At 60.6% G+C, this 24,128-nt stretch overlaps 3 protein-coding genes across 3 annotated transcripts; 1 reads left to right on the top strand and 2 right to left on the bottom strand.

Moving 5' to 3' along the window:
- Positions 1–931: 931 nt before the first annotated feature.
- BESB_026230 (uncharacterized protein) lies at positions 932–5,971 on the top strand (the record flags this gene model as incomplete). The annotated part of the gene is made up of 7 exons (XM_029361303.1): positions 932–1,718; positions 2,205–2,316; positions 2,447–2,722; positions 3,258–3,671; positions 4,035–4,474; positions 4,608–4,788; positions 5,434–5,971. 7 exons carry the CDS (start codon positions 932–934, stop codon positions 5,969–5,971), a joined length of 2,748 nt encoding a protein of 915 aa, XP_029215658.1.
- A 4,186-nt stretch (positions 5,972–10,157) lies between these two features.
- BESB_026220 (universal stress family protein) lies at positions 10,158–12,103 on the bottom strand (the record flags this gene model as incomplete). The annotated part of the gene is made up of 3 exons (XM_029361302.1): positions 10,158–10,336; positions 10,579–11,116; positions 11,468–12,103. 3 exons carry the CDS (start codon positions 12,101–12,103, stop codon positions 10,158–10,160), a joined length of 1,353 nt encoding a protein of 450 aa, XP_029215657.1.
- A 2,852-nt stretch (positions 12,104–14,955) lies between these two features.
- BESB_026210 (uncharacterized protein) lies at positions 14,956–23,829 on the bottom strand (the record flags this gene model as incomplete). The annotated part of the gene is made up of 6 exons (XM_029361301.1): positions 14,956–17,441; positions 17,567–21,542; positions 21,845–22,493; positions 22,694–22,738; positions 23,263–23,365; positions 23,751–23,829. 6 exons carry the CDS (start codon positions 23,827–23,829, stop codon positions 14,956–14,958), a joined length of 7,338 nt encoding a protein of 2,445 aa, XP_029215656.1.
- Positions 23,830–24,128: the final 299 nt, after the last annotated feature.

Genomic DNA, 24,128 nt, shown 5'->3' with positions numbered 1-24,128 from the left:
AAAGCAACAGAAAGCGAGGCGATAAGGTGAAAAGGTTTGAAGAACTCCACCGTAAGAAGAGTCCTTCGGCGGAGTTCGAGATGAGACAGCCGCACAGACACAGCCGAGTGTCCAAGGGAGTGTGCATACAGTGTCTTTGCTCTGCATGTAGTTTTTTGCATGCGCTCGACGGTGAAGTGTTTCTCGAGTTTTCTGTGTCTGGCCTTCTCTTCTTGCTCGCCTTCACTCCGTTATCCTCCTCGGCTTTCGCTCTCCATCTCGGCACATTTTGCTGGAATAAAGGATGCTAGTCGCGATCTCCTTGTCGAGCGAATCTTCCTGTTCTGCGCAGCTAACCCAGTATATACATGTATTCGTATCATATGCAGTCCATATGCTATGTATAAGTATATATATATATATATATATGACTGAATAGTTTTGTCAACTGTCTCCATATATGGAGCGAACGTTATTTTTGGGGTGGGGAGTTTTTTATGTGTGGTTTTTCTTCCATTTTATCCCGCTTTTCTCTCTCGCGGCCCCTCGTGCCGCCCCGGTCACTCTGTCTGATGCTACTGCTGGCCTCAGCTGCTCTACGCTAAGTTTTTCGGAGCACCGCGGGCCGCCGTATCGATTCGCTCGCGCTCTTTCTTTCTGCGGGGTTCTGCCTGCGCTGTCCTCTTTCTACACGTCCTTCCCTTCGTGTCCGTCTTCTCCTTCTCTTCCCCGCCTGCCAGCTGACCGGTCTCCTTCCTCTTTGTCTTCGTCTCCGCCGCGCAGCCGCCACAGTTGCCTGGCTGTCGGCCTCTGTCCCGCTCCTCTCTGCTGCCTCCTGCCCCCTGCGTCGCTCGCTTCCTCTGCGTTCTCCTCTCCTCCACGCGGCGGCCGCTCTCGCCGCGCCGTCGCCTCGCGCGGAGTTCCAGTCGCCACACACGCCAGTTGCCTCAGGATGGCTCACGACACCTCCCCCGCGACGCGGCGGAGGGGCTTTGAGCCGCACGATGCGCGCGAGGCCTCTGTGGCGAAGGCAGAAACAACGACAGCAACGCGCATGCAGCCTGCCAGGCGCGCCGGCGGTAACCAAGAAGGCCGTGCGACGAGGCGGCGAGGGACGCAACTCTTTTCTGACGGCTATTCCTCAGCGAGCTGCCCTTCGCCCCTCTGCAGCCGCCTTTCTGAAGAATGCATAACGCAGCCGCGGCTTCTGTCTGTCTCCGCGCGTCGCCCGCGCCAGGCGTCCTCCCCTACAGCCTCAACAACCAGAGCGAGCTCCGTCGCGGCTTCGTCGCCGCCCTCTCCCGATCCTTCGCCTCCCTCGCCGTTGCGCCAGACGTCGTCTCTCTCGGTGTTGCCGCGTGCCAAGTCCTCCGAGGCCGCGCCGGCGTTTCTGAGGCCTTCGAAACATCCTCCTAAATCGGCGGTTAGTGGGCAGTCGCCTCGCGCGGCTGCTCGCGCTATGTCTCGGTTGTCGCCTTCGTCTGTGAGGACTCTTTCTGCTTCGTCTCTCCGCGCAGTTTCGGCCTCGCGCGCGTCGCCGGCTGAGGCGCGGGTCGCATCGCCTGCGTCTTTGGGATCCGCCCCGTTACCTGCATCTGCATCCCCTTTTCCTTTTTCGGAGGGCGCAGCGAATTCCTCGACCCTTACTCCAGTGTCTCTCGCGCGTCTTCGCGCGGCGAATTGGCGCGACTTGGGCGTCCCAGTCGATGAGCTGCGGCCTGAACTCTGCCTCACCACGGGTAAGGAGCGAGTCCTCGCCTCTCGTTCGCCGCTCTGCGTCGTCGCGCCTGCCGGCGTGAAGAGTCGCTCAGATGTAAATCGCGTGGAGAGTGGAAGTCCTTCACAGCGGCGGTCAGAGACGCCGCAGATGTCTCCACCGTGAAGCGGTCGGAACATTTTTGCGTTGTAGGGTTTAGGGTTCTTAAAGCGACCATTACCAGACAAAGATTTACCGGCCTTCACACCGTCAGAATGCAGCCGCCGCGTGCACTTTACTGCATCAGGCAGGGAGTATATACTAGCGTTCTACAATGGTATTAGTAGAATTTAGTGATGATGTGGATGTGTAGCCTCCTCTAGACGCGAAGCAGTAAAAAAAAACGCGAAGTTGTAGAAAAAACGCGAAGCGGTGCGGATGTCTGCCCACCCGCCCTCCCCTCCCTTTCTTTCTCTTCGCGTGTTCAGTGGACGCTGAGGCGAGTTGCGGCGTGTATGTCTCTGCTCAGGCCAGACGTTTCAGTTCTCGCGCATCGGCGGAGGCGATACTCCGCTATGGGAAGGCCTCGTGGGTCGGCGCGTCTTTCAAATTCTTCAGACGCCTACAGGCACCTTATACAGGTACGTCCGCTGGGGATGGGGGGGTGTGGCTGCGCGTCTTCAGCTTTTTTCAGTTTGAAAGGCACCTTCAGGCTCTCTCAAGGGCCCTTCCTCTGCCGCACGTTGAGGCGCCCCGTGTGCGTCGCTGCAGGTGTCTCCACCGAGATCGTCGAGGCGCGACAGACCCTCCTCTCAGCCCTAAACGTGAGCCGCGAGAGACGCGGAGGCGAGCTGAGAGGAATGCCGGCGCGACGGCGCAGCTGACTCCCGTGAAGCAGGAAGGCGAAGCCGACCCCACAACCGGGGGAGACACCGGCGCCGAGAGCGAGCTCCCACGCGCAGAAGACTCCGAAGACGACAGAGACGACAGGGACGCACTCCGCGCCTTCTTCAATCTCGACGTCTCACTCGCCAAACTCCGAAACGAGTGCGGAGGGGAGGACGGGGCCCAGCGGCCAGGGGAGAGGTCGTGAATAGTGGTGAATAGCGAGTTAAAACTTCGTGTGGAACAGAGGACACAAAGCAGAAAAGAGTACATTCACCCGGGTTTAGGGTTTTTTGCTTCTATCGCCTTGCAGGGGGAGGTCGACTCTGTAGGCACTTAGATGAGCCAAAGCGTCAAGCCCCCGCTGCATGCCATTCCTTCTCCAAGCTGCTGCAGCCTCGAGAGTTGTTCATTGTGGAGCCACTGCAGAAGCCGCGGCTCCACGATCGGCAGTGACGCGGTGGCGGGCGCTCCAGTGCCGAAGCGAAGCGGCCCTGCTTGAGCAGAGCGCTTGGCGTCTGTCAGGCGGCAAGGCTGATGCGCGACGGTCTGTTTTCTCCATTTTCAGTCGCTATTCTGTAGATCTCGCGAGCACTGGAAGCACGGCGACGACCCCGGCGCCGCTTAGCAGGCAGCTGCATTCGATCACGCATTTCTCGCCTTCGCTTTCGCTTCTTTGGCGCACTCTTCCCCGCAGGTGGCAGACGCGAAGGCTGCGCATCACGCTGTCGCCTGGTGCCGTCTCTTCCGGCTCTTCGCCGGTTGGGCCTCCGTCGCCTCCGCCGCCGGTGGCAGCCACGAGGGAGCCTCTGCATCGCGGCCAGCGCGGCCTGCAGCCGCGCAGAAGGGTCAGGGCGGATTGCGGCGAATTCTCAAGGCGATCCAACGGCCGCAGAGCGCAGGACGCGGGAGTGAAGGAAGCGTGGCGTGGCGGCGGCGCAGGCCAGGCGACGCCGGGCGAAGAGGACAAACGCGCGCAGCTCCGCCCCCCTGGTGGACTCGAGTTGCCGGGAGAGGGCGCTGGACTCGCCGGCGTGGGGCGTGTCCTACAGCTGCCCGTCGTAGAGTGTTTCTTTTGCTTTCTCTGCTCTTCGAACAACAACATTCCTCGGTACGTCGTCAGAGGAACCGCAGCTGTGTGGAGGCGTTCCCTCCCCCTGCCTGCTCCCTTCCGGCCCTCCGCGGCGTTCGCTCTCGGCCGCCCGCTGTCCTGTGCGACTGTGCGACACACTGCACTCGCTAGTCCTCTCAGATTTTGAATCGGGGCAGCTTGCTCTCCAGCAATTGTTTCCTCGCTTCTTGCTCTCGAGTGGAGGCGCTTCAGACCTCCCTCCTCGCGCGCGTCGCGCGTGCGTCGGCAGAATGACGCAGCGAGTGCAGCGGCATGACGGCCCACGGGACTGGGGCTCCAACGACGTTGCGGACTCCGTGTTGCGGTGGAGTCAGAGAGACGTCTCGGTTTGTCGCTGCGCAGAATCACGCAGATGGTCGCCGCCCTCCGCCGCGCGTACGGCGAGCTCCTCGTGTGCGGCTGCGACGCGGAAGGCGAAGAGAAGGCCCTCGAGGAGAAGGCGGCCGCGGAAAAGGTCAAGGAGACCCTCCGAGACACTGAGCTCCTCGAGACGAAATTGTCTCGCCCCGCTGCCGACTCCCGCCGGGATCTCTCGTCTTCGCCCACGGTGCCGTGTGAAGCTCCGTCGGGCGCGCAGTCCCTCGGCTCTCGACGTCTGCCTGACTCTGCGTGTGCCTCGGCGCCTGCCTCTGCAAGCGGTCTGAGCGAGGCGTCTAGCTGCGTATTTTGCAGCCGGCGCGATGTGCCTCTGCTTCTCTCTCTCCGTCCCAGACTCACTTGGCACGCCTTCCCGTCGGTCGCCGCGCTCGCGCAGGCCTCGGAGGACGCGCTGCGGCAGCTTGGTGAGGAAGACAGCAACCAAGAACTCAAGAAAGTGAAAGCGCAAAGAGTCTGGGTGCGACAGTCGAACTCTTTGCCCTTGGCGTCTCGCAGAAGAAAAGCAGCTTCTTCGTCTGCCTTGTCCTTTTTCCGCAGGCCTCGGGTATCGTGCTCGACTTCTGGTGGCAGCCGCGAAGGCGCTGCAGGCCCAGGGTGGCGAGGCCTTCCTTCTCTCTCTGGCAGCCAAGGCAGTCGCATCCAGACGCGCGGGTGAATGCGACGAGGAAGCGCTGTTTGCAGTCGAACGAGACATTCGCGACGCGTTGTTACCCTTCGCGTAAGCTCCGGATGCGCAAAAGTAGAGAAAGCCTCAAACGCCTTGGCGGAGAGGCCTGGCACGGCTGCATCCTACTCGTCGTGTGTGGGGTGGCTTTCTCGCGCACAAAACGGACAGGCAGAGATATCTAGATATATAGATATTTGCATTGAACACTATCTATGCCATCAGGCCTCACCGTGCAAGCGTAAATAGAATATGCATGCATATTTATATATATTCATAAAATACATATATGTGGATGGTGCTTCACAGCTGCAGCGTCGTGCCTACTCTATAATGGTAGATCGTGGCAACGGCATATGTGTGTATGTAGCCTGTATGTATAATAGTGCCCAGCGACCCTCTCAATCCCAATCTGGGGCGGGCTGTTTGCTGCCGTGTTCCTTTGGAAGGTTCGCGAGTGTGTCATTCCAACGGATGGACTCCATTCCTCATGAACGAACTTCCACAGTGTTTCTGCGCTCCGGAAGAGCCGTGCACCTGGTATGCATAGATAGTGCTCGACTTTCTTACACCGGTACTGCTGGGACGGTGTATTCTGTACTCACGGTAGTACTCTCGAGCTTCTTGTGGCTAGAGCGACGCCCCCCGGGGAGCTCGCTCGTGACTCTTTCAAAGTGTGCAAGTGCGTGTGGATTTCAGCGGCATTGGGCGTAAAGTCGCAGACTGCATCGCACTCTATTCGCTGGGCTGCTGGTCGCGCTGGCCGGTGGACACTCACTTGCTGCAGTTTGCGCAGAGCGACGCCGACTTCCACGCGTTTCTCCGTGGCGCCGCGAGGGCTGCGCACGCGGCTGTGCGAGAAACAGGAAACGAGGCGGGCCTCGCGCGCTCTGGGCGCGGTGGAGGCACGAAGGAGACCGGACGGGCTTCTTCGCACGCCGCGTGGCCACCTGCAGAGCCGCAGTCTCTTGAGTCGATGTGCCCGTGGAGGCCCGCGCCTCTGACCCCGGCCGCCGTCGAGCGATTCTGCCGGTCCGCGAGCGGCGCGACCACGTTCGCGAATCTCTCAGATGCGCTCTACTGCGCCATGCAAATTTTTTACCAGCGCCAGTTTGGCGTCTACGCCGGCTGGGCGCAGAGCGTCGTGTTCACCGACGCTCTGCGGCGGAAAAGGAAAGACAAAAAAGAGCCAGAGAGACGAGACGAACGGGCCCCCGCGAAGAGATGGAAAAGCTGACGGGAGTCGGAAACACAGCGCAGGATGTCATACTCTATTTATGTGCATATAGGGATATATGTACGCATTTGTGGCTGTGAACCCGCCGGTGTCAATGGAAACGTGGACGAGTCGAAGAATGAAGCCCCGGTAGGAAAACGTCAAGAGGCAGGCTAGCACGCGAGGTGTACACGCAGCTCGCACAAAGAGTGCTCCCTGTCGAGTAGTCGGCAGGCAGGTACTCACATGTGTGTAAAACATGAATAAACATCCATAATACATCTTTTGCCAATTTTATAGATTTTTCCAAGGGCCTCTGCGTGTTCACCTCCGCGTGCTAGAGGCGCACAAAAAATATGGGCAACTTTTGGAACTTGTCAAAGCGGGTACTCCTTTCTTCGAAACGGTGCAGTCCTGAACTACCGAGCAAATGATTGAGACTCTGCAGCTAAACTCGTCGTCGCTCAGCCGTTTCCTTCCTCTGCTTCTCTTCTCTCCTCTGGCTTGCTGTGCCCTGTGAGTCCCACCTGGTTCATTACAGCGATACGTCAACATCCGTCCGAATTGACTGTAGAAACTGGGCAGTATATGAGAACTGAACAGTGTTCCCTACGAGTGCCCAGATGGAGGTTTTCTGTGGAGAGTCGACTGTAAGCAAATTCACCTCCAACGCCGCATTAGGGAGGGCTGGCTGGGTAGATGCGGGCGAATAGGAATTGGCGTTACATTCTTTCACGTGCCTGCGCCTGCCTGCCTTTGGATATCACGGCTCGTGAATGACAAGAGCGCTCTACAGTTCGAAAAATGGATATTCTCCCTAGGGAGAAACGTACCTGCGCGGGTAGCTGTCTTGAAAGGCACGTTTAGAGGCGGCAGCTATGGTGCTGGCGTATTTCCACACGGCACTACGTTTTGCGCCCGTACGAAGTCGACTACTCTCTTGAGAGATTTGATACGCTGAGCTCCAGTGTCACAATTCGTTGCACCGCGTGAACGACTGCTCTGGACTAGCCTTCTGGCGCTACCGTAAATACGCGGCTTCTCGCTACATGGTCATTTTCCAGATTTACCGAAAGGGATCTCGAAGCAGGCGCTGCCACGCCCTTGCACACATACTACATGAACAGAGAACGGAACGGGGGACGGAACCTTGTTTGCCACCGCAGTATCTACACCCAGCAACCGTACCCGTCAGTATAGTAACTGCCTGCGAAACGGTTTTGTATCGATCACTCTGTGTGCGCGGCTGCTCAACCCTGGCAGAATGCAGAGTCTTCTCGCAATCCCATGCATGTGCTGTGCTGTGGACTAGGCGAGAAGTGTATGGACAGCCCTCCCTTTCGCGCCATATGCAGAGGGCTCGCAGACGGAGGTCCACCGTGTTTGTCCTCAAACATTCACCACACAGTCTCTCTGTTCTCGAACACATATCAACCACAGCACAGCACGGTTGGCATTACTACCCACAAGAAACAAAGAGGGAGACGTAGACTAGGCGTATCCAAGAGCACACGGAAAACACAACACGCAAATGACAAGAGATTCCTCTCCAAAAAATGAAAGGACAGACATGTGCGCCACGAGAGACAGAGAGTGCACAGCGGCCGGTACCGACACAAATACGAAAACATACACGTACACTTCCCCTCCTTCCGCAATCCATTCTCTCCCATCGCTCCGTTCCCTCTCAAGAGAACGAGTCCATGAAGCTCTCCAGACCCGACTCGTTGCCCTTGCATGCGCAGCTCGTAGAAAGCGAAATTCTCAAAAGAGAGGGACTCAGTCCTCCCTTGTTCCTCTACTTTCCGAAAGGGGAGAAGGCAAGCCAGATGTGCACCGAAAAGCACGCGTACCCCGGTGGCCGCCGAGATAAGGACAAGGTCATTCGGTGAAACAGCTACGCGAGGAAGGACTCCCTCTTACGCTTCACCACGTAAGCCCCACCCCCTGACAGACCGGACTCGATCGCGTGTCTGCCGCACACGCGGCGAACAACAGATATGAACATTGCACAGGGCTATCTGTGAGAATGGAAACTGAGCAAGACACCGACTCGTCTTCGCCTCTTCACAAAGAGGCGCACACTGCATATTGAAGACGCTACGCTGGTCCTTTCACACCGATTTCACATCTTCGCCACAGGTTGGGAATTGGCAAACGATTCGTGAAATATCTACAGAAGACCCTATCTCATCTTTCGCACTTGGGCGTCTGAGGTGTACGTACACTCGAGGTGGAGAGCCGCGCCCTGGCCGTCGGCGGTGTACATACACCCCAAGCGGAACACGCGAAGCAGCGAAGCGAACCCACATTTCTTCTCCCAGCCTGTCGATTCAGGGAGTTTTCATACAAAATGCACATCCACCACGGAGCAAGAGCTGGATGGAACCACCTGCTGTCTTGTGGCTGTGTTAGCAAGAAGAATGATCCCGTACGCGAGTTGCGATTTCTCGGCCGGGGGAAGTCATGCTGCCAAGCCCCCGCGCCTTCCTCTCTCCGCCCTCCACCTCAGAAAAACGCACTCAGTTGGACGTGTTGTGAACACTGCTGTTGCAAACATCACGATTTCTTCCATCAACGCTTCATGTAGAACTCTTGATTCATCGCGGCACCTGACACGCGGCAAACGCTACTCACACGGAGACAAACTCGCACGCACCACATATACACGCACACATTTACAGATGTGTATGCATGTTATGAATGCACCGAGGACGCATACACACACATACACACACCTTTTCTTCAACCCTGCACGCAACAAGTAAACGACCGCAATCAATGAAGAAGGAAGCGGTAGAGAGGCAAGTAAGGCAGCAAATCACGGTGCAGACGCGAACACACACACATACACACACACACACGCATACACATACAAGAATGCGAGACCGAACGAAGAGTAAAAAGTCTTCTCCGCCGAGTGGCGGATCGCACACGACTGAAATAGTGGAAGCTGCAAGCCTGAGCGTACCGCTCACCACCAATGTAGCTCTGCCGTGGGGCTGCCATGGCTTCAGGTGCAAATACATCCCAGTGTTGTTTTCACGAGTTCCTCACTCGTGTTTTTTTTCTCTACAACGAACGCGGGCACGCAAGCTCGGCCACGCCGCAACGCTGAACCTCGTTCACGAGTTGCACAGCCGCTGGCCACCCTCCATTCTCACGATGAAGCATCCAGCACGACAGTAGAAATGCAAGCTTTTCCGCCCACCTCGGCGGTGGGAATGTGTGGGGAGAAAAATAGCGCTGTTGAGACGAAGAAGAGAGCGAGGAAAGCGTGCCTCTCTTTCCCTCCGCCGATCGCCCCCGTCCCTCGCGCTCTCCTCCATATTCACCTCGAGATGCCCGAGGCAAAAGATGCAAGGCGCTCTCCCCCAGCTCACACACCCAGTCCACCATGGCAAGCACACTGTTTTTTGGAAACAACGAACTAGGCTGAAAAACCAGTCGCGCCCCGCCATCCTCGCCACAGGCGAGACTGAGGGAGAAGAGACAGAGGCAGCGGAGCTTAGAAGATCACGTGAAGAAAGAAAAAAATATCCGCAGCATAAACTGTCGTACGCGTCAAGTACACCTATGTGCGTGCGCGACAGACAGATACGTACACGTTTCGATTCTCCTCCAGGAAGATTGTATCTCAACTGAACCACATTAAATACTGTACGGAAAACATAAAAAACTCTTCGCCGCACAGATAGGGCCGCAGAAAACGAAAAGGAGAGCGCAGCTGCAGCGTTGACGCGTTACCGATGGAAAGATCACGCGAACTACGCAGCGTGCACGCCTGGCTCTCCTCTCTGTTCCTGCGCAGTCCCACGACCTCTGACGAAGTTCGCGTACAGATTTACGAAAGCAAAAAAGAGGAAAGGCGCGCGTCACATAAGGGGTCTGCCGCAGTCGCGTGAGAAGGCGGGCCGCGGTGACCAAACCGTACATTTCGAGCTATTTCACACACACCGAGAAGAGGGAGAAAAGCTAGGCACATCACGCACAGGCATGACTACACGCGGCCTTCCTCACCGACGCACACTAATATACATACGCCGCAGCTCTGCGGCGTATTGCGTGTACGAAGTTCACCACATACACATAAATCTAGAGACTCGTTATACGTATGAGCACGCACTTTGAATCGCCCCTATCTCCTCGCGGGCTCGCGCGGAAGATCTCCATCCACCCGTCACCTGCGAGATTCCGGTTACCTCGACTAAATGCGCGGAATCACGACTTTACAGGTTGCGTGAGATCGCACGTGCCGAGAAACAGAGCCGAAGAGAACCTGGCGCAGCGACGTGTGCCCATGCGAGCCGACGACTAGCACATCCGCCTGCAGCTCCGCGGCGCACTGACACAGCAGGTCGCCCACCGACGCCTTGTTAACTCGAGCTGCAAATAAACACCACACGCACGCATACAAAAGACTCTTGCACGCATGCGGATATAGGCAGAGGACGCAATCCCATCCGCGCCGCACGACGCAAGCAGGTGCCATGGTGGCGAGGGTGCATGTGTGCATATGCAAAGAAGATAAAGAGAACATCCCGTCACACTCAGCGCAGCTGTCGCTGTCTTATCTTCCGTCGAGCCCGGCCCCTCTGAATCTGCACTTCGCTGAAACGGCCTCTTACCGAGGGGCACGACGAGCGGGTAGACGCGGCAGTCCGAGAGGAGGGAAGCGGCGACGTGCTTCAGGCGGGCGTTTAGTTTTCCAACCATGCTCACGTTATAGCTGCTGGCGTCGGTGTTGTTGCTCAGGATCATGCCAGGCACCTTGAGGAACTTGGGGTCTTCTGCGCGCTCCCACGCGGTGACAAGGACGACGACGTCGCCCGACTTGAGCACGTTGTTTCGCACCCACTTCAGGACTTTGCGGTCGCGCTGGCGATTGCCTTCAATCGACACGGCCACAATCTGACGCGCCTCGCAGGCGATGCCGGAGTTGACCGACCCGCGGCAGCAGCAGCCGCCCATCATCGGCGCGCACGCAACTGGAAAGACGTCCGAGCATGGCGGGAACGGGGAGAAGCTGGGCGACGCAAACGCCGCACTCGCCCCGGTAGGAAAGCCCTGTGCGGCCTGCATCGGCGTCTGGTGCGTCGTCGAAGGCAACTCGCCCGCCTCCAGAGGCGCAGGCGACCCCTGCGACACTGCGCAGCAGTGCTCAGACTGCAGATACACCCACACGCAAAAACAACGCAGCCGCCGTGGTGACATCCGGGTTAAACTCTGGGGGGGAAGTGCGACGCGTGGACGACCTGGCAAATCAAGCGGCAAGGCGAGCGGCCTCAAGAAAAAAGATCCGGCTGCCGGAAGACCCCAAAACTCCATCTGAGAGACGCCGACGAAAGTTGAAAACTCGCGGTTGAAGCCTCACACATGTCTCTGTTGCATCTCCCCGCCACCCTCCCGCGACGTGTGTGTTCCCGTCCCGCTACGCGCTGCAGATATACGGTATTTTCATTGAAAAAAAGCCTTGTACCCACGGCCACATGAGATTTCCTGAATTGCGGTGCTTACGTCTGCTACACTTCTATCCAGGCGTTGCTCCTCTGCGCTGCGTGAAGCGTCCACGTTGTGTCGGGAGTACAGACAGGGGAAGTCCCGCTCGATAAGCTTGCGGACGCCCCAGATGAGCAGCTCAACGCTGCGGCTGGAGGCCGACAGGCAGCTGACGGACTCTTGGAAGAAGGAGGAGTGTCTCCGCGCCATCCCGATCGGCACACCTCCGCAGAGGGAGCAGTGGTGCGACGAGTCGCCCTGGCCGTCGGCGGCGTCCGCTCTGGCTCTCAGTGCCTCGTGGGTGGGCGACACGCCCGCGACCGCGCAGGTGCAGTGCCGCTCGCGACCGCCATCCTGCGAGAAGCTCTCGAGCTGATCTTGGAAGGAGTACGCAGAGCCCGTCCGCAAGCCGGCGCTCGCCCCGCACCTGGCGGGCGGAGGCAGCAGCAGAAAGTCTGTGGGGACGATGCGTGGAGGCAGGAGGCCGCGCGCGGGCGAGCGCTGAGGCGCAGCCAGTTTCGCAGAGCAAGAAGTCAGCGGCGACGCGCAAAGCGGACACGGCGGCGATGACGAGTTGGAGCCGTACGCCGAGACAGAGTTGGGCAGGCCGTCAACAGACGCGACCGTGGCCCGAGTCATTCCTACAGCATGCATGGTGCTCATGCGGGGAAGGACAGAGATCGACGATGCGCGCAAGCATGGGAGGCGGAGGAGTCACCGATTCAATCTCGCGTCCTGCAACGGGCGGCGGCGGCAGCGCGCGCGGCAAGTTCTCGGCGCATACCCGAAAAAAAAACCGCGGTCGGGGCGGGAAGCAACTAGTGAAAGAGGAAGAAAAGCCTAGGCAACGGAAAAGGAGAAAGCACAACTACACGACGTGCCACAAAAAAAATGCACGGAGGCGCAACGACGATGCAGGGGGAGGCCGAGAGGCGCAAACGACGCATCTGACCCGAATACAACAAAAACACAACAGAAACACCACAAACTGGATTACAAAAAGCACACAACACGCACGGAAACGAAACACAACCACAATGCAAAACACGAGAGAGACGTGCAACCGTGTCGGCTGTCGTTCCTGACACCCCAACTAGAAAAACTGGATTGGAACGGTTTCGCGGGGTACCCTTCGTTTCGGACTAAATCCGAAAGGCAATCTCTTCACACGCCCCTAAATGGGAAAAACGGACGTTTAAGCTTCAAAAATCGTGTCTTCGTTGTAAAAGGAATAGAATGCCACCTCATGCCAGGAAAGAGCGGCCTCCCTTCCCTTTTTCAGCTATTAGACTACACAGGCGGTGAGGGAGTCGTCTTATCTGCAAAGACTCTCTCTCTGAGGGCGTCTTTTCTCGCGGCTGCCTCTTGAGACCGGGCAAGACAAGGGGACCTTTTTGTGTTTCAGCGCGACTGATATCCTCGCTTTTCCCTGGACGAGTTCGAAAAAGCAAGATTCAACTGAGGACTGAAGAGTAACTAAAATGATTCGGATTCTGAGAGGCCGAAGACTGTGGACTGCCGGGGTGCGCGCAAACGAGCATCGCCCATCGAGTCTCGTGTGCGCCTCTGCGCTGAAGCTGTTGGGAGAATTTCACGTGGATCTCAATCGTCGAACCGGAAACAAGCGCTCGGCAGCCGCTCTCTCGTGTTACTTTTCCGTCCCTTCTGGTTCTTGCTTCCTCTCGAAAAGGCCAAAGTCTGTCATGCAACTGAGCAGGTGCACAGACCCCGTCCTACAAGAGTTCTGTCCACACACACTCGCCAAGCTACCCCCATGAGCAAAAGGGGGGGGGCAGGGGCTGGTTGGCAATCTACGCGGCAAGACCGGGACTACGCAGATCATCCACCCGGGACGAGGTAGCAGAGGTACAATTGCGTTTCGAATCCCGCTTTCTCGAAGAGCACCTGTAGTGCAGAGAAAAGAATTCCTCGTCCGTTACGGCTTTCTCCGGAACAAAGGGCATACCACGAGTTTTCACACGCTCGGCTTATACGCGAGTGGAAGACGGCTTGGTCGAAATCGCGACTGTGTTCTTCTGTCAAAAGTGCACCAGCCGCGGGCACTTTGGAGACGCGTCACGCCGCGATACCACAGACTGGTTGTCCAGCGTCACAGACTTCCGGTCAAATTGCAAAAGGGCTTCGTCGTGGAACACCAGGCCTCCTCAGATCCTTTGAGGCCTTTCTTAACTTGCTTCAGACCAGGCGACCACACCTACAGGTCGCAACGTTTTGCGGAACTGCGAAGTCTTCTGTTCAGTTTTGTCGGGAGATTCTAGCGTGGCGATTGTTCCGTGTGTCTACCCAGAGACGCACAGCGGCGCCAGCGACCGCGCGGGGATGGATGTCTGAGCTGTTCGTTATCGACGGCGGAAACTCACTGCGCCGTCTGCACACGCTAAGGTGGTGATAGTGCGGCTGTATTGGGGCTCACGGAAGATTTGAGCTGACAGCTGATGCGGAGTTTGCCTGTCAACGCGGGACTCCACCTACTCCTTGCTGGCTGGTGCACCAGACACATGCAAGTCTGGAAGGACTGTAATTTCTCTGCGTCATTCCACCATCGGGGGGCGATCTGCCTGAGGGACCTAGTTTTTGCGAGATACGCGGGCTACTGCTTGTGACGCTGCCGCGATTGTAAAAGCGCCGGTAAATTCGAAGAGGCATCCGCGGCGTCGTGACACGTGCGTACTCCGCTCCTCGGACTGCGCATCTGAAATCGTTGCTGCGATTCCTCTTCTATCCGCGTGTAACGCCCTTGGCGCAGCTGGTCTGGTGACGCATTGTGATGCGGGATCGATCGATCAACCTAAAGAGCGGAGTTATATGGCGAGAAGGGAGGCGAGCTGAAGTCGCCGGTGTAGAGGCGACGCCTTTGTGTGTTCAGGTCAAGTTTAGAGTTGAAACGAACGTGGGCAGTTCAGTTTCTTGCATGAAATTTCGGCGTATCACGTGCCGCAAGACATTGCTATCGCGTTTCCACTCACTTCCTCCACAGGTCAGCAGATTCCAACACGCTTCCGCTATGGCCCCGGAGGACACGCCCGGAACGCATGACACGTTGAGTACACACTGAAGTTCATCCCAACATAGTGACGTAGGACGAGGAAGAAGCCAACTCACTCTTAGTTTTTATTCCACACATTTCAGCGTGAAACGCACGGAAAAAAAAAAACTGTCGTTTAGAGAAACGATGCACGTGCCAGCGGACGGCGACGAAAAAATATCGACACTCGAGTGAATGTCTCATTAGAGGCTAATCCGACAGGCGGTGTCATAATGTCATATTCTCTCTGTACGTTGTAGTTTCGTTTGGAAGGGGGTCGCATCTTCGCAATCTGTTTTGGAACCGCAATGAGACGTCAAGAAAGCGGCTTTTCGCGGCCTTTCTCTGTCCCCGGTCTATTACACAGCTCCCCCTGTGGTTTTTTAGGTCTTTTCTACGGACACGTTTGTTGTTTTCTCGGCAGAAGACCAGCCGAGTGTCGAGCAACAGTTACGGCGCTTCAGTAGAACGTGATCTGTCTTTCCAAGCGCTGGTTCGCCGGCGAGGCACTCACGCCTTTGGCCTCTGCGCCTTTCGTCCCCGCCGCGGCGTCTTCGCACAGCCCCAGCGTCACGAGGGACGCAGGCTGATAGAGGGGCGCCTTCCCCGCGCCCTGGGCGAGCACGTGGGCGCCATGGTTCAACGAAGCAGCCGGTTTATACAGTGGACAGCCGCTCTGGTAGAGGGCGGGTGCCACGAGGCGCGTCGCCTCTTTCTGCTCCTGCCGCGCGCGGTTCTCCTTCTCACCCTCGCTCGCGCATGCGTCTGGCTCCCACGACGCGCCGCGGCTCGCCCTTTCCCGCTGCCCTGCCCCTGCCAACGGCGGCGAAAGACCTGCCGCGAGGGCGGGCGCGCGGAAAGAGAGAGACGAAGACAGAGCGGCCGCACGCGACAACGGCGGCACAGCGCCTGCAGCCGCAACCGCGGCGCCGGGTCCAGCCCCCGCGAGCCAGCTACCACCCATGGGCGCCGCCTCAGGCCCGCCCCCCAGGGACGCGCCCAGGAGGATGGCGCGTGCGTGAGAAGAAGCCACGGGATGCATCTGCTGGACGGCATGCGCGGAGCCCAGACCGACTGGCGAAACCCCCGAGACGAGCGCCCCTGCGGAGGCAGGGCGGGTGGCAGCCGCTGCATCCGTAGTGCCCGCGCGCATGGGGGGGGGGACTTGCGGCCGGCCGCCGCCTCTGCGATCGGCCTGCTCCAGTGAAGCGTGCCGCGCCTGAGACGCCACCTGGGCGCCCCGCGTGGGGCTGAGCGCCGCGGCGGCGCTTCGCAGCGAGGTGAGCATGCGCGAGCTCGACGATGCATCCCCCGCTTGCGCGTGCGCGTCTTCTTGTCCCTTTACACAGCGGGCCGGAGCCACGGACGGTGGCCGCACCGCGCCGCAGGGGCCTGCCCCTGCAGTCTCCGGACGTCCTGCTGGCGCCGCAGCCGCGGTGCTCTTTGCGGTGACCGCGGCGGGCGCCTGAGAGCGAGGGGCCGGCTGCGTCGCGAGGAGGGAGGCCCGCGCGAGTGCACTCGGATCTGCAGCTGCCGCAAAAGGCGGGAGAGACGGCGGAAGGGGCGCGCCCTGGCGATTGGCGCCGGTCGCGCCGCAGGCGGAGGAGGGGTCCCCCACCAGGCCCGCTTGACAGCTGCCGGCAAGCAGCTGGGAAGCTCTCCCAGGGGCTTGAGAGATCCTCCGAGGAGGCATACGAGGCAAGGGAGTGCCAAGTTGAGGCGCCCACAGTTGCTGCGGAAACGACTGGGTGGCGCCGCCAGAGCGCGCGAGCATGCCCGCCCACGGCGTTGGCGTGGTGCGAGGTGCATGCACTGTCGCGTGCGGCATCGCCACGGAGGCGCGTGAGGAGACGCCAGCAGCGAGGTGTCCGTCCTGTCTGAGCGTGCTTGTCCTCAGAGCTAGCGTGGCCTGTCTTGAATCTGCGTGTTGCCCCTCCCCCCGAGTGGCAAAGTGTCGGCTGCCGCTTTCTCCATGGTGCGTGAGCGACGAGAAGACGCCGTAGGTGCCCTCGACCGAGGAGAATGCCTGAGCCTCAGAAGCGTGCGTCACCATCTGGTCCTTCTTCTCCGCGCTTGTGGTCGCGAGGCCTCCGTACGCCGCTGGCGTCGAATCTGTACATGTGAGTCGAAGTGCATGCAGCGGCGTGGCGGCCAGAGCTGGCGTGGGAGAGCCCGCCGCGGCGCACCAGAAAGAACCCGAGCGAATAACCCCCGCTGGACAGGGGCTCGGAACGTGACCGCGTGGCGGGGCTGGGGCCGGCGAAGCAACCGCCGCCGTGAGGCTCGTCTGCATAGTGCCCTGTGTGCAGCTCATTCGCGTGGAAACATCCTGGGTGCGGACGCCGGCACTGCTGTGGGTCTCCGGCTTCGGATGCGAAACGGGGATCGCGTCCGCGACTCTTGCGCGCATCGCCGAGCCGCTGTCTGTCGCCTGCCGAGGCAACTGGGGCAAGGCGACATATGCGTCGTTGACACGAGTTCCCGCAGAGCCGCTACTCGCGCCTTCAGTTCTGCCGCGGGCCTCTCCTCTCACGCCGAGGGTCGCACCGACTTGTCGGCCGGGTGCCTTTATCCCGGTCGCTCCGAGCGTGTCAAGGGCGTGAGTCGCATGGCCCAGTGGCATATTGTTTGTCTCCTCTTGTTTCAACAGTCCCTCAATTTCCGCTTGACGTCTGTGGCGCGCTGCCTGCTTCTCCCTCTGTTCATTCAGCATCTTGACGATCTCCTCTTCTTGCTCTCGGAGGGCCTTGAGTCTTTCCAGCGCCTCGAGCGCCGTGTCCGTGGGCGTTTTCTGCACCGCTGCGCCTCCCGTCGTCTCCTCTCGCTTCATGCGGATCTCCGTGCGGACGTCTCTCCCCGCCGTGGCTCGTGAGGCGGGCGTCGCCGCGAGAGAGAGAGATCGCAGTTGATTCGCGTCGCCCAGAGAGCGAAAAGACGCGCCTTGGCCTAGAGCCGGCACTTCAAGGCTCGGGCTCCCGCGCAAAGCGGACGACGACACGAAGGAAACTGAAGAGGGCGCGACCGCGGCAGCTGGAAGACCCGCCCCCCCTCCGCGGCACACGCCGGCGCACTCGGCCCAACATGCGACAGCGACGCCCGCGGCCGCGCCGAATGAGCCTCCCGCGGCGCGAGCACCAGCGAGGGACTCTGTCGGACCTCAGGGCGGCGCGGAGGAGACGAAGGCGCATGCGTCGTCGACACCGTGTCCGCATCCTCCTTCTGGAGGGCCCTGGCGATACTGCTCGGGGCTTCACGGTCTCGTGCCTGTACCGCTAAAGCCTTGGCGCTCGCCGGCGCCGCCCAGAGCTGTTGTCTGCGCTCGATCCACTGTTTTTTCCGCTCTGCGCCCGAGGGCGACGTGGTGGTGGTGCCTCGCATCTGGGCCTTATCTTGAGACGCGGCGTGAGGCGCGCTCGGCCGCGCGTCCTCTGCGGCTGTAAACGTCCGCGCGCGCTCGCACGTGACCGCTGCCTCGGGTTCACACGGACTGCGATCTGGCCTATGCAGGAAGGAGCTCCGCTCTTCGCTTTGCGCCCTGTTGAGGCCTGCGCCAGCCGCCAGGAGGCCGTCGTCGGCCGCGTCCGGCCTGCGAGTGTCGACGACGCATCCGAGCGACATCTGGCGCTGGCGGCCGTCGCTCTTCCGCCGCTCCCCCCTGCGCCCGCGCGCTACGCAGCCCACTTGGTCGACTGCGCCGGAGAGTCCCGACGCCTCCACCGCGTTTCCCAAAGCGACTTGGCCTGCATGCGCCACATCGCGGACGAGCGCCCATGCGGCGCTGTTCATGGCGAAGTTCTTCACCGAAGCGGCGACCTCCGAGAGAGACGGCGCGGCGTGCAGACGCAAGCGGCCCTCGGCGCCGTCGAACCCCACGCCCAGCGCCGGACAAGGCGACGCGGGGAGGGTGGGGCGTGGAACAAGGCCTCGCGGCGCAGACGCGGCCTCGAAGCTGCCGCCCGAGGGCGGCGGAGCCTGAGGGAACGCGTCCGCGCACGAAGACGCGAGCGACGGCCGCCGCGACCCGGGGCCGGCCCCGCCGCAGGGCAATGCATAAGGGGGAGCGCCGAGCGAACTGACGCCAGCAGGCGAAGGCGGCGGGGGAGGCGGAGGCGGCGGTGACGCCGCATTGCGGGCCGACCAGTGAGCAGACGGCGGAGTCCCGTGAGCGGGCAGAGCGCCTCCACCAGTACCCACGGAGAACTGGCTGACAGCAAGGCTGTCTCGTCTCTCCTGCTCCAGCGGCATTCCCAGCGGGCGGCCAGGGGCGACGGGCGCCATGTGCGAGCTGACCAGCGACTGCTGCGGTGCTGGGCGACCCTGGAGGCCGCTGGGATCCGCGAGGCGCGCCTCGCCTGGATGTCCAGCATACGCCGCCGAGGACCGGCCGGGGGCCTGATGCTGAGCAGCGAAGGGCGCTTGAAGGCCGGAGACCGTGATGTGGGGGGGAACCCCCGCTGCTGCACCGGAAGTGAGCGCCCCGTGCACTGGCGTGGTGCCTTCAGGGTTGCAGTTGAGAGGGCGCGCTGTGAGAGAGAGAGACGGGGGGAGCCCAGTCTGTCGGCCTGTGGCTGTGGGGCGCCCGTCGGGGAGCCCCGCTGCATCGCTCGCCTGCTGCGGCTCGCCGTCGCCCCCTCGTGTCGGAGAGGGAATGAAGCGGAAGTCCCCTGATGGGCACTGACGCCAGCACGGCCCCTCCAGAGCCGACGGCGCCGGGCGTGAAGGCGCGACGACCAGGCTGCCCTCGTTTGGTCGTTTCAGGGCGTCCCTCACAAAAACTTCAGCGTCCCGACAAGCTGCGTCTCGCTCGTTGGTGGCATGCATGCTCCTGGAGGCAGCCGCTACGAAGTCAGGGGCCTCTTGAGTGGCCGCGCACAGCGACTCTGACGAGAGCACTGTCTCCAGTTGAGCGTATTCGCGTCCTCTCTGTGCTTCTGCGCTTCGCCTCGAGCCCTTGTGGCTCTCTTCTGCAGGCTGCGCGGGGGCGGCCCCCGTGAGGGCGGCTCCCGGGGTCGGCGAAGATCCCGAAGGAAGGCAAGGCCAGCTTTTGTCGTTAGAGGACGAAAGAGAAGACTGGCGCTGCTCTGCGGCGTCGGCGCCATAGAAGTCCTGCTCTCCTTCGCGGTAGAGAGAAGAGAGGGATGGGGGGGGGTTGCTGTCCACCGGCGGCGGGGCAGCTTGTCTCCGCGCGGCGGTGGGGAAGGGCAACGCAAGAGTCGAGAGGCTGACAGGTCGTATGCGGAGATGTTTGAGTCCCTCGGGTTGCAGATAAAAGTGGACAGTCACCCCAGCGACGGGCTCGCCGTAGTCTTCCTCGAGGCCCGTCGCGAGCGTCAACTCCATGCAGCGCGCGATGAGTGTCAGGTGGTATTCGCGCCCTCTTTCGAGGGACTCCAGCAGCCACGTGGAGGCTCGGGTTTTCCGCATCGGCAGCTGCAGGCCAGCAGAGAGCGGCGAAGACGCAGAGGCCGACGCACTCTTGCGCAGCGTCGCCGCCTCAAACTGGGCCGTCAGATCGAGAACCGTGACCTGCACCTCGAACTGCCGGCAGGTGCCCGGCGGCGCCGCAGCCAAGAGAGCGCAGAGTCCGGGGCCGAATTGCCACGAGAGGAAGATCGCGCCGTCGGGCAACAGCTTGCATGTCACAGCCATGGGAGCGTCCGAAGCGAAAGAGGGCTGCGACCATTGAGAAGGCGTCGGAGGCGTTGGCGCCTTGCGATCGAGTTCCGCAGGAGACGCCTGCGCGGACGGCAAGGCGCGGACTCCAGTCGGGGCTGGGGGAGGGGGCTCTTCACACGCCAGTGACGCCACACCCTTCGTCTCCATCCGCCGGGTTGTTTCCATTTGTGCCTCGTCCGCAGAGGATGCCGGTGCAAGTGCGCCCGCCGGCGGTTCCGCCCAGCAGCCGGCCTCGGTGGCCGCTGCGACGGCGCTGGACCCTCCTTCCACGGGCGAGAACGCTCCACGCAGTCCGTAGGGAGCAGAGCCTGTCCGCGGAGCTTCGTCGGCCGCGCGTCCGTGCGAAGGCTTCTGAACAGCCGCGGAGACGATTTCCTCTTGGCCGCCAACGAGGCTGGACTTCCGCGCTGGCTCAGGCTGTGAGGGCTCGCGCTCATCGCGAGGGGTCTCGGGCAGCGCGGGCTTCCCAGATGGGCCTCGCCCTCTGGCGCACGGCGGGAGTTCCAGCGCGCCCGCGGGGTCTGGAGGAGCTCCAAAAGAGGAAGAAGAATAATCCTGACTCTCATTTGCCTTGGCCTCTGTGTGTGCTTCGCGAACCGCATCGCGGGCGGCCTGGTCGTCCGCTGTGTCTCCTTCTGGCTTCGCCGGTTTCTCAGGGGTCTCCTCTGCGTCATCCGGCCGAAAGCCCTCTCGGCGCGGAGGGGATTCCTCGTCCTCTGAATCTTTGCCAGCGCCGAGAACGCGGGCGCACAAGTCATCGAGATTGGAGCCGTCAACGAACCCCGCCCAGGCATCTCGGTTTCTCTCTTTCTTTGCGGGCCGCCTGACTTCCGCGTGGCGGCCGCCGTCTTGGGCGCTTGGCGCCGATACATCCGAAAACTTAAGGAACGCGTAGGTGTCTGCTTCCGCTATCGCAGACGAGAAGCCCGCGGCGGGCGGGTACTGCGGGGCGAAGCGGCCGATATCTGCCATGCCTAGAGCCTTCTCGACTTGCACCGCGAGGAGCTTGGCGTCGCAGAGCTGTCGAGCCCGCTGGCGCTCCTCTTCGGCAGAGAAAGCCACAGGCGGCGTGGGCGCCGCGTCTCCAGTCGCTGTGAGGGGAACTGCCGAGCCGCTGGCTGCGTCCTCCGCGTGGCTCTCAGGGGGTCCCAGGAGGTGTGTCGGAGGCGCGGCGGCCGTCGCGCTGCGGGGATCAGCTGGAAGTGCGTCACTCGTTGAAAGCACTCCCTCCCGAGAAGCCGCAGATGCGTGCACAGACGCGTGTGCTGACGGCAAACCAGAAGCGAGACTGGCGACGGGCGGGAACGCTCCAGACGGCCGAGGGGCCTCCTCGATCGAGAGGCTGCTCGCGTCGTCCAGCCACTGTGCAATCTGCAAGCAAAGCGGTTCACAGAGGAAACGCACTTTCGATCAAGGGTGCCACAAACTGCAGGATGCAGAGACAGCAACAGGCGCGCGTTTGTGTCTGTTTTCGCCTGGGCTGCCCCCTAGACTGGGCTCTGCTTGCTCGCCTCGAGTCTCTCCGTCTCCGTCCCCGCATCTCCCCCTCAGTCCTCTCTTTCGGGGGCCGCCATCCTGTGCCTGAATCCGCGAGGTTCCCAAGGAGCCTGGGCCTTCGTTTTGGTGCGCGTGCATCGGGGCATAGATCTATGCTCATTCGTCTGCCGTCTCACCCGTCTCTGAAGCCTCTCTTCCGTTTGCTTCCTCTGAAGAAGCGCCCGTATACTGCTGCCGGCCTGCTGCCCGACAGCCTTCATGACCAGCTCATCGGAGAAGGGGTCCTGGCGCGCGTGTTCGCCATCTGCCTCCTCTTGGTCTCTTCCCTGCGGCGTCTCAGATGGGGTCTCCGCTCTGCCGTTCGTCCTCGGCTCTGCGTCCGCAGCAAGGCCTGCGAGCCTCGTGCTACTGCTGCGGTGCCAGGCTTCTGTCGCCGCCTCGGTCATGGCCCGCGCAATTTCTTTGGCCGCCTCCGCGGCCTTCTGAACGCTCCCCGACCCGTCGTTCGCGTCCTTCCTCCCTTGAGCATGCCCTTCCTCGTTCCCGCCGAGCACCCCTGGAAGAGTCCCGCTCGCGCCGCGGTTCTCCCGGTTTCTGAGGGCGACGGTGTCCAAGTCGCCCCCTCTCTTTGCTTGCTCCACAGGGCCCGCGGGGTTGCGCCTCGGTCCAGCAAACGGGTGCTTCTGCGTTTCCTTCATCAGCGCGCTCGCAGAGGAACCAAACGCCACGGCTGCTGCCGCCGCTGCTGCCGCTGCCGCCGCCGCTGCCTCAGGCGTCTGCGTGCGGACCTGCTGGATGAAATCCGAGACCTGGTGAATGCCGATGCTGAAAAGAAAGAGTGCAGAGCGAAAAAGGGGGAAAACGAGTTGCGAGCGGCGAAACACGGAGGCGCGGAGGCCGGGCGCGAAGTGTCTGAGGCCTCAGTCCACGCTGGATGGGCGTGCATTGATACGGCACGTGAGACGAACTTCGCCCTCGTGTCAAAAAGAATGACAAACCTACGATAAAAGAAACAAGCGGCTTACTCTTTGAAAAAGTTGCCGACGACGCCATCGTCGCGGTGGAGGCTTCTGTAACGCCAGCAGCGGGAAACAGTGCAGACGTCCGGTTATGGGCGAAGAATAACGCTAGAGAGGAAACCGCGCGGCTCTGTGAGAAAACAGTCCAGCGCTCAGCTGCCGCGCGGCACCTGGAGCACGTCGAAGTCACTTCCGGTACCCAAAGTGAGGCACGAATCGCGTACTCACATAGTCAGGAACGCGAACCCCTCAGGGGAACACGACAAAGCGAGGAAAGGAGGTTCGCTACCTTCCCTGCTGAGGCCACGGAGATATCATTTCCCCCCATAACAACTCCGTGTTCACGCATTCAAACAGTCAGCGAGCAACGCTAAAGGCGACAATCTCTACAGCGATGGCTTCTGATGTAGGTGGATAGCCCGGGAGGCGAGGAAACACAGCTGCGTAGACAGCATCTACGGTGAGCATCCTCTGCAATCTCTTCTGTCCAGGCAAATGAGGGAATCGGGGGGAAAGAAAAGCGCTGTTTCCCAGCTCTACCCAGCTAAACGGCGATATTTTGGTACACGGCGTACTCAAGGAGCAAGCGGGCGTCAGAAACCTGGCGCTGGAGGTCGCTCTTTTCTGCTCGCAGGCGGGCGTCCTCATCGTGAAGCTCTGCGAGGGAGCACTGCAGGTCTGGGAAGAAAAGCACCAGCAGCAGGGATCCAGATCGAAACTCGAATTGCAGCCCCCTAACTAGCAATGCCACACAAAATGTTAAGGCGACTGGGACATCGGGTATGCCTCACCCCCCAAGACTCCAGTGCGTAGGATAGGAGGGAAGGCAGAGCCGAGGCTGTTTGTAACCGTCAAGCCCTTACAAGTTCGATCAGCGAAGAGACAACCAGCAATGAGCCCTGGTTTTCGTCCGAGATAAAGGGCCGCCCCCAGCAAAAAATGAAAAGTTTAGGGTCACCCTCGAGTGGAGCGGCAGTACAACAGGCGGGAAGGGCCTGAGGAGAAGCCACGGGAGAAACGCGCGGCCCGTAGTTCGGCCGTCTCACCAGAAAGAGGCACATACCTTTGCAGCTTCTTTGAAGTCTGGAGCAAGTCTCAATCAGCTCCTGGCGGCCCATTGACCGCACAGTAGCCTCCCGCATGGTCACTTGGTCTGTTCTTTAGGCTCAGATACCGGGAAAAACGAACGGTGGCAGCTCTCAACGAGTGGACGGTCGCAGCAGGCTGGTCGCGACCAGACACAGGGCGCGGACCTCGAAATGAATGAAATTTTGTGAAGCAGGGTCACTGGGTCCAGCGAGTTCGGAAAGGCAACTCGGGCAATTTGTATGAAGTAGATTGTCGCAGGCCTCAACCGAACGCCGTCGGTGTACGCGTGTGACGGGAGAACTGGCCAGACGCAACAAGAACATGGCCAGACAAGGAGGCGCTGCTCGTCGGC

Source organism: Besnoitia besnoiti, assembly GCF_002563875.1.
Source record: "Besnoitia besnoiti strain Bb-Ger1 chromosome Unknown contig00014, whole genome shotgun sequence".
Classification (NCBI taxonomy): domain Eukaryota; phylum Apicomplexa; class Conoidasida; order Eucoccidiorida; family Sarcocystidae; genus Besnoitia; species Besnoitia besnoiti.
Note: the sequence above shows the minus strand (reverse complement) of the source record. Positions and strands in the feature narration are given on the sequence as shown.